General features: G+C 63.2%; 1 protein-coding gene across 2 annotated transcripts; it reads left to right on the plus strand.

The window, feature by feature from the left end:
- The first annotated feature begins 715 nt into the window (after window positions 1-715).
- Window positions 716-8,807, plus strand: NES (nestin). 2 transcript variants are annotated; one of them, XM_041464970.1, is made up of 5 exons: window positions 716-1,605; window positions 2,393-2,517; window positions 3,031-3,104; window positions 3,761-6,204; window positions 6,298-8,807. In XM_041464970.1, exons 1-5 carry the CDS (start codon window positions 793-795, stop codon window positions 8,350-8,352), a joined length of 5,511 nt encoding a protein of 1,836 aa, XP_041320904.1. In that variant the 5' UTR covers window positions 716-792; the 3' UTR covers window positions 8,353-8,807. The 2 variants fall into 2 exon arrangements, with proteins under 2 accessions (XP_041320904.1, XP_041320903.1); XM_041464969.1 differs by having other exon boundaries at window positions 3,761-8,807.

Here is an 8,807-nt window from a genome sequence, read left to right on the forward strand (position 1 = left end):
TTTTGAAAGCTCTGACGGAAACCAAACTTGGAGCCGCCGCTTGCCAAGTTTCGGAGGCTGCCGGAGGAGCTGCTCCCGTTGGGCTCCCGGCTCTGCAGAGCCCGCCAGGGACATCTGGAAAGAGGGAAGATTGCAGCTGGACACAGCTGGACACAGCTGGATGCAGCGCCCCGGGGCGGCACCGGCTGGGACCGCTGAGCTGTGCAGAGGGATTTCCGTACGGATGGATGCAGAGACCTGCCAAGAGGTGTCCTCGGTGCAGCCATCACCTCCCCACGGCTGTGACACCCTCGGCGGGCTCCTCTGGGGCTCCTTGCCCCAGGTTTTGGAGCAGCAAGGGGCTCACAAGCCACCACCGAGGGATGCTGCAGCCAGGATGGGCATCTGCCAAGCGCCCTTGGACGTGTCCCAAGCTCCACGCCGAGCCCCACGGCAGCCCTCCAGCTCCCTGGCATGGCCCTCGGGCTTTAGGGAGGGCATTCCCAGCCGAGCCACGCCGGGACAGGATCCAAGCCCTCAAGTCACCCTCCCGAAGTGGGAAGGAGCACCTTGCTCTTCCGCCGGGCTCGGAAATCGGAGCTCAGCGTCGAGCCCACGTGGGCTGGAGCCGGCTCGGCTGTGCAAGGGTTAAATCCGGCTGCTCGTCCGGGTCTCGGGGGCCTCCCACTCGGCAGCGCAGAGTATGAATAGCTGCGCTCCCCTCTGCTCCCAGGCACTCGCTTCCCTCCCCGCCTTCCGCTGTCTCGGCGTTCTCCCCGCATCCTCCTGCCCCGGCAGCCCCCGGCAGCGCCCATGCTGAGCACCGAGAGTTTCGCGGGGGCGAGAGCCCTGGGAGAGGAATCGCTGCAGATGTGGGACCTCAACAAGCGGCTGGAGGCGTACCTGGCCCGCGTGAAGTTCCTGGAGGAGGAGAACGAGGTGCTACGAGCCGAAATCCAGAGCACCAAGAGCAGCCCGGCCGGGGACTCGTGGCGGGCGAAGTACGAGGAGGAGCTGCGAGCCCTGCGGGATGCGCTGGATCTCGCCTTCAGGGAGAAGTGTACGGCCGAGCTGGCCAGGGATAACCTCTACGAGGAGGTCCAGCAGGTGAGAAGCAGGTGCCAGAAGGAGCAGGCAGCCCGAGAAGAAGCTAAGAAGCAGCTGTCCTTGAGCAGGAAGGAGCTGGAGGAGGAGAGGAGAGCGCAGATCTGGCTGAAGGAGAGGGCTGTGCAGCTGGAGAAGGAGGTGGAAGCCTTGCTGGAGGTGCACGAGGAGGAGAAAGCAGGGCTGGACCAGGAGATCGCCAGTTTCTCCCACAGCCTGGAGAGTTTCCGCTGTGCCCCGGTGGCTTTCCAGCCGGTGGAGGTGGAGGATTACTCCAAGAGACTCTCGGAGATCTGGAAAGGGGCGGTGGAGACCTACAAGGCAGAGGTGGCGCAGCTGGAGGGTTCCCTGTGCCAGGCCAAGGAGAACCTGTGGAAGGCGGTGGAGGACAACCAGCAGAGCCAGCTGCAGCTGCAGCACCTGGAGAAGGAGCTGGCGGGGCTCAAAGCACGCAAGGAGATGCTGGAGGAAAGCCTGGCCCGGCAGTGGCAGGAGCAGCGCAGGGAGGCAGAAAAGTTCCAGGCGAGTGAAAATCACCGGGGAGGGGACAGCAGAGGGATGTGGGTGTCTGGGGGGGCACCCAGGGCGCGTCCCCGAGCAAAGGGATGCGAGAGGTGGATGAGGGGAGGCAAACAGAGGGAAAAAAAACCCAGGGAAGGGATGGAGATGGCCCTGGATGAGCTGGGGAGGGCAGGAGGAAGAGCAAAGTGGCTTGGGGACATCTCTGTCCCCGGCACAACAGAGACTCATGGCCACCAAACTGCAGGGGAGCGGCAGAGGACTCCGGGTCCTCCCCCAGCACCCTGCCGGGCTCCGGGGTGGGGACCCCGGGATCTCCGCAGCCCCGCCGCCGCCCCTGGTGCGGGCAGGACAAATTCCCATCGATCCCGCTGCAGCTGCGACCCGACAGCTGCAAAAGCGATTCAGCCGAGGGAGGTGGAGGCGGAGTGGGCTGGAAACACCGGGAGCGGCGTGAACTCTGCCCGGGGAAGGGTCTGCCTTTGTTCCAGCTCCTGGGAGCAGCGCTGGCTCTCCCGGGGCAGAGGATGCCGCCGCCTCTGCTGTTCCCCTGAAAGTTGTTTCTTTCCCAAGCTGGCTGTGAATCACCGCGGCCTTTCCTCCCTCTTCCCGTCCCCTTTCAGCTCTGCTCACCCTGACCCATCCTCTGCCCCCCGTGCTAAAATGAGCACCCAGACTCCTGAGCATCCTGCGGGGATGAGCCGAGCCACCTACCCGGCCAGGTCCGCGGGGACCGGGGGGTCTCAGGCGGGGCCGGGGGCGACCCTGACCCTCCCCGTGCTGCCCGCAGCTGGCGCTGGAGGCCCTGGAGCAGGAGCAGCAGAGCCTGCGGGTGCAGATCGCCCGGGTGCTGGAGGACAGGCAGCAGCTCATGCACCTCAAGATGTCCCTCAGCCTGGAGGTGGCAACCTACAGGTGAGGTGTGGGTGGGCACGGAGCCGGGCCTGGCACCGCGGCGGGCACAGGGGGGTGTTGGCACTCTAGGGGTAGCCCTGTGCCCCTTGCGCGGCCCTTCCAGATGGCCCCGCACAAAGGCGGCCTGCCAGGGACAGGGGGGACAATTAGCATGAGAATGGGGCTGTCCCAGCCCGGGCGAGGGGCCTCCCCGGCAGAGTATGATGTCACCCTGCGGGGACACTAAGCCCGGCCACGGGGGGATGGGAGGGGGCGCAGGAGCGAGGGGGGCTCCTTCGGTGTGCTCCGAGCCGTGCCAGAGCGGTACAACCACCCGTGCCTCAGTTTACCCGTCCTGACGCCCTGTATCCAGAGCGGCACAAGTACCCGTGCCTCAGTTTACCTGCCCTGATGCCATGTCCAGAGCAGCACGAGCAGCCGTGCCTCAGTTTACCTGCCCTGGGTTGCACAGGGAGCATCCAGCACCCTGCAGCACCCATCGAGCTCCTCTCTTCCTCCTCCTCCTTCCTCCAGGACGCTGCTGGAAGCAGAGAGCACCCGCCTGCAGATGCCCGCAGGGGAATTCAGGTTGGCCAACGGGGTGCGAGGTAAGGGACCCCCAATACCACCCCTGGGAGGGATCGGAGGGGGTTAAATGTGCTTAAATGTGGATTTACACACATTTTCCTGGGGGGGTGTAGATGTGTTTAAATGAGGATTTAAACACATTTCCCCGCATTTTCCTGGCGGGGGTTAAATGGGTTTAAATGTGGATTTAGACACTTTTCCCTGCATTTTCCCGGCAGCGATAGGAAGGTGTGAACAGCGGCCGGGGGCTCTTGGCACAGGGCTCACAGCCCGGATAAGGCTTATCTGCTCCTTCACAAGCCTTATCTGCTCCTTTGCCTCGTTTTTAATTCCCTGCCTTTCATGGGAAGGGCAGGAGCGGATCTGCCCGGCAGGACAGGACTGAGGGCTGTGCTAACCAGCTGAGCATTTCCTTTTTCCTCAAAACAAAACAAAAAACAAGGAAAGCTTGTCACCTGCACACTTTCCCCAGCAGCAGGAGCCGGCTGTGGCTGCAGCTGGGCACAGCATTGTCCCGGCCTGATGCTGAATCCCCCGGGGCCAGCAGCATCCGCTGCACTCAGGAGGGAGGAATTTCCCACTTTCCAAGAAGGAGCTGTTTAAAAATAGGAGAAGGGGCAGGGGAGGGCTGGGAGCGGCTCCTCGCCTGCTCACGGCTCCCCCTCGCTCTTTGCAGATGTCAAACTGGAGGTGAGCAGCAGCAAAGCGGTGGCAGCGAGCCCCGAGGCCAGGCGGCTGCTGCCCCGAGAGCCCCGCGCCAGCCCCTTGCCCCGGGCAGAGCTCAAAAAACCCCAAAGCGACACCCTGACCCCCCAAAGCGCCAGGGAGCTCCAGAAAATCACCTCAGCTCTCCATGGAAGTGCTACCGGTAGGGCTGGGGGGCTGGGAGCCCCCGCACCCAGCCCCCCCCAGGCGGGCAGAGCCGACCCTCCGCTCTCCCCGGAGCCCCCCAGCCCCTCCCCGCCGCAGCGGGAGAGCTCTGGGGGAGACGGTCCCGCCTGGCCGGGAGGAGATGAGGCAGCGATGAGCCTCGGGATGGAGTGTCCCCTGTCCAGAGCCTCGGGGGACATTGGCAGTGCCAGCCTGCAGCCCCTGGGAGCCGCCCACAGGCTGCAGTACCCGGCCCAGCTGGTCAGCGAGGTGCTGGAGGATGCCCTCAAGGCGATGGAAGGCGATGCTCAGCTCAAAGAGGAGCCCACACCCAGCTCCACGTGGGATATCTGTGCCCCCAGCCCCGTTTTCCCCCCAGAGGTTTGTGGAGAGGCTGTGCCAGAGCGGCCTGGGGAGCAGCGAGAGCCCTCGGAGGGCTCTGAGGATGGAGAGAGCTCCGAGGCAGAGCAGAGGGCTGGGGAGGGGATGCTCCAGGGGCTGGCTGGGGAGAGCAGCGTCCTGCAGGACACAGCCCCTTCCCCACAGGGCACGGCTGCTCCCCTGAGCGCCTCGGGGAGCCGGGAAGAGCTGGGAGCGTGGGAGGAGGAGGAGGAAGAGGAGGAGGTACCTGCTGTGCTGAGCCCGAGGCATCCAGAAATGGAGGCCCAGGAGGGGGACAAGGATCTCTCTGGACAGACAGAGAGCAGCTGGGAAAAGCCAGAGGAGGAGAGGGCAGAGAGCCCGAGCACAGAGCCATCACACCCCTCAGAGGATGAGGAGGAGGAGGAGAAGGGGGATTTCCAGGAAGAAGGAACAGGTGTGCAAGAAGAGGAGTGCCCACACAGAGAAGTGGAAGCTGCTCGTGGTGTCCTTGTGGAAAACCACCTGGTGTTGCCCACAAAAGGTCACCTGGGAGAGGACTTTGCTGATGCAGAGCAGGAAAGGTCTGAGCAGCAGGAAATGCCCGTGTGTGAGATGGATCTGGCTGCAGAGAAGGGAAGGGAACAGGAGCTGTGTCCAGAACAGGAGCCCTCGAGTGCCCATGAGGCCATCCCTGCAGAGGAGGCTCCCACAGGAGCTGAAGAAGACACTGTGGGACAGGAGGCCACAGGCAGAGTGGAAGATGCTGAGGGAGAAAAGGGAGAGGCCAGCAGGGAGGTGCTGGGAGGAGAGGATCGTGGGGTGGGACAGGATCCCATGGCAGGAGAGCACCTCACAGCAGGAGAAGACCATGGGGCAGGAGAAGACCATGGGGCAGGAGAAGACCATGGGGTAGGAGAAGATCATGAGACAGGAGAAGACCATGGGGCAGGAGAAGATCATGGGGTAGGAGAAGATCATGAGACAGGAGAAGACCATGGGGCAGGAGAAGACCATGGGGCAGGAGAAGGTTCCCAGGTAGGAGAGGACCCTGGGTCAGGAGAGGCTGTGGCACCAGGTGACAGCCTGGAGGGGGACAGCAGAGCCCCAGAGGAGCCTGAGGACCTGCAGGAAAGTGAGGGGGAGGAACAGGAGGAGCTGGAGCCAGGAGAGGAGCCCTGGGGACAGGAGGGTGGTGGCAGTGGCCAAGAGCCCTGTCCAGAAGACTGGGAGGTGACAGCAGGGGACACTGAGGGAGTGTTGGGGCCAGAAGAGGCAGCCTGGGCAGATGACACCCCGAGCAGTGCAGCAAGGCTGGAAAGCGAGGAGAGAGGTGGCACACAGCCAGCAGAGCTGGAGGAGGCCCAGGAAGATGATGAAGAAGATGCCAAGAGCCAGGAGATGAGCCAGCAGCAGGCACTGCCAGAGGCTGAGCCAGCAGCTGAGCGGGCACGGCAGGAGCAGCTGGGCAGCGTGGCAGAGCCTGAGGCAGCCCCTCCAGGTGCCCCTGGGCAAGGGGACAGCCAGGAGCTGGAGGAGGATCCAGAGGAGCCACGGGAGGTGCAGGATGAGGACACTGCTGAGGGGCTCAGCCTGGAGCTGGGGCAGCTGGAGAGCTCAGAGCTGGCACTGGGGCAGGTGCCAGGTGACAGCAGCGAGTGGGCATTGCAGGAGACCCCCAAAAACCCAGAGCCCACAGAGCTGGAGAGCTCAGAGCTGGTGGCACTGGAGCATGTGCCAGGTGACAGGGACAAGTGGGCACTGGAGGAGACCCCCAGAGACCCAGAGCCCACAGAGCTGGAGAGCTCAGAACTGGCACTGGGGCAGGCGCCAGGTGACAGCAGTGAGTGGGCATTGGAGGAGACCCCCAAAAACCCAGAGCCCACAGAGGTGGGGGAGCTGGAGAGCTCAGAGCTGGCACTGGGGCAGGTGCCAGGTGACAGCAGTGAGTGGGCACTGGAGGAGACCCCCAAAAACCCAGAGCTGGGGGAGCTGGAGAGCTCAGAGCTGGCATTGGAGCATGTGCCAGTTGACAGGGATGAGTGGGCATTGGAGGAGACCCCCAAAAACCCAGAGCCCACAGAGGTGGGGGAGCTGGAGAGCTCAGAGCTGGCACTGGGGCAGGTGCCAGGTGACAGCAGCGAGTGGGCATTGGAGGAAACCCCCAAAAATCCCGAGGCCACAGAGCTGGAGGGCTCAGAGCTGGCACTGGAGCAGGTGCCAAGTGACAGCAGTGAGTGGGCATTGGAGGACACCCCCGGAGACCCAGAGCCCACGGTGGGCACCGGCAGGAGGGTGGAGCTGGAGGACACACTGCCAGACAGCACACCCCTGCACCTCTACCAAGGAGGGACCCCAAACCCTCCAGAGAGCGAGGAGACCACGGAGCCAGCGCCTGGGTGTGACACAGCCCACGAGGGTGGAGGGTGGCAGGAAGGGAGGGACAAGCCACCAACCCCCAGCGTGCCAGAGAGCCCTGAAGAAGAGGCAGGGGCAGAGGGGGCTGAGGAGGAGGAAGGAGCAGAGGGGGCTGAGGAGGAGGAAGGTTATTTCATGGTCTCTGCTCCCAACCAAGAGGTGTCCAGCTCAGAGGAAGCTGAGATCCCTGAGGACTTTGAAGAAATTAAAGTTGACGCAACTGAAGACAGCCAAGATGATCTGGGGGCTCCTGGAGAAGCATCTCCAGTGCCAGAGGGCAAAGAGCACCTCGAGGTGCTTGCTGCAGAAGCAGATGAGGATATGGAGATGCCCACTGAAGAACCTGAGGTGCCAAAGGATGAGGAGAGCACTGCTGAGCTGGAGGAAGGCCCAGGAGAAGATCCCAGCTGTCTCGGGGTGATGGGACCATCAGCTGCAGGTTCTGGTGAGGAAGGCCCAGGAGAAGATCCCAGCTGTCTCAGGGTGGTGGGACCATCATCAGGAGGTTCTGATGAGGAAGGCCCAGAAGATCCCAGCTGTCCCGGGGTGGTGGGACCATCATCAGGAGGTTCTGGTGAGGAAGGCCCAGAAGATCCCAGCTGTCCCGGGGTGGTGGGACCATCAGCTGCAGGTTCTGATGGGCCAGCCCAGGGTGCCACGGGCACTGCAGCGTGGCAGGGAGCAGAGCACTCAGAAGATCTGGCTGCTGAACCAGATGAGGAGCTCCCCAACACAACCGAGCTGGAGAGGGGAGCCAGTGGAGCAAGAACCCTCCCAGGCTGCACTCTGGGGTTGGCAGGGCAGGAGGAGGAAGATGAGGATGAGCCCAGCACAGCTCTCCATGACACGGCCAAGGCCACAGCAGAGCTCCAGGCCCAGGCAGTGCCTGGTGAGGCAGAGCAGCCTCTGCAAGAGCAGCCACCCACGGAGGAGGAGGAGGCACTGGGCAGTGAGAGCCTTCCTCCACCCAGGAATGAACAGCCCTCCGGGGCCAGCCCACCTCAGCTGGGCTCTGCACCGGGGCAGGGAGGTTCTCCAGAGGTGATTCCAGCCATCCCTGACACTGCTGCTCTCCCTGCAGAGGTGTCAGTGGATGTCATGAAAGACTCGGGGATTTTGGAAATAGTTGAGCAGGCCTTGGAGTTCAACCAGGAGCTGATGGGGGGGAGGCTGGCAGAGGGTGGGCAGGGTCCTGGCAGGGCCGAGCTCTCCCGGGATGCAGGGGAAGACTCCTCCCTTGCCTCATCCAGCGAGGAGGAGCCAACGGTGCAGGAGGTACCAGAGATGGAGATGGAGGGAGTGCTCCGAGCTGAGAACGGGCTGCACAGGGAGGCCAGCCTGGAAGAGCTGGCTGAATTCACCGAGGAGATGCTGAACGGCACCAGCAGCACAGCCCTGGCACAGGAGCTGCCCACAGAGCCCTCGGGGGTGATGCCAGCACAGACCCCCACCCCTGGAGATGGCACCGCCACCAAACTGGGGGATGGCACCCTGAGGGGCAAGCAGCTCAGCCCCGTGCCCCCTGCTCTGGGGGAGGATGTGCTGTGCCTCACAGCCCAGCAGGCAGCAGCCTGTGGGCTGAGGGCTGAGCAGGAGCCCTGGTCCTCAGGGGACGAGTGACAGCAGCCAGGGGCAGCCTTCTGATGGTCCCTTCCTGCCAAAACCCTGTATCCCCCTCGTCCCACCCCCTCCTAATCCTTCCCCATCTCCCTGTGGTTTTTAACACGTTTGTGTGGATTTTTTGCACCCCTTTTCAGAGTGAAGAACCACCAAGTTCCGTTGCACCCCCACAGCCCACCCAAATTCTCATGCTTGCTCTGGGACCCCTGTTCATTGTGAGCTTCCTCTTGGGTGGGTGTATTTAATTTAAACTCTGTGTTTCCCCATTCCCTGCAATCTTCCCCCTCCAACTCCTCCAGTATTTGCCCCAGGATGTCCAGCTGGAGGTTAGGGACCCTCCCAAAGTGCACCCTGGCACTCAGCATTTTGGGGTTCATCACCCCAGGGTCCCCAGCCCCAGCCTGGGGTCTGAGCCACCCTGGATGTACTCTCTGCCTCATTAATTTAATAAAGCC

The sequence above is a fragment of the Pyrgilauda ruficollis genome, unplaced genomic scaffold, assembly GCF_017590135.1.
Source record: "Pyrgilauda ruficollis isolate IOZ18807 unplaced genomic scaffold, ASM1759013v1 scaffold185, whole genome shotgun sequence".
NCBI lineage: Eukaryota > Metazoa > Chordata > Aves > Passeriformes > Passeridae > Pyrgilauda > Pyrgilauda ruficollis.

Bases quoted from the DNA above. Each gene is read 5' to 3' on its own strand.
- NES (XM_041464969.1), top strand. From the start codon at position 793: ATGCTGAGCACCGAGAGTTTCGCGGGGGCGAGAGCCCTGGGAGAGGAA. The intron at 1,606-2,392 runs GCGAGTGAAAAT...TGCTGCCCGCAG, and splicing joins GGGAGGCAGAAAAGTTCCAG to CTGGCGCTGGAGGCCCTGGA. The intron at 2,518-3,030 runs GTGAGGTGTGGG...TCCTTCCTCCAG, and splicing joins CTGGAGGTGGCAACCTACAG to GACGCTGCTGGAAGCAGAGA.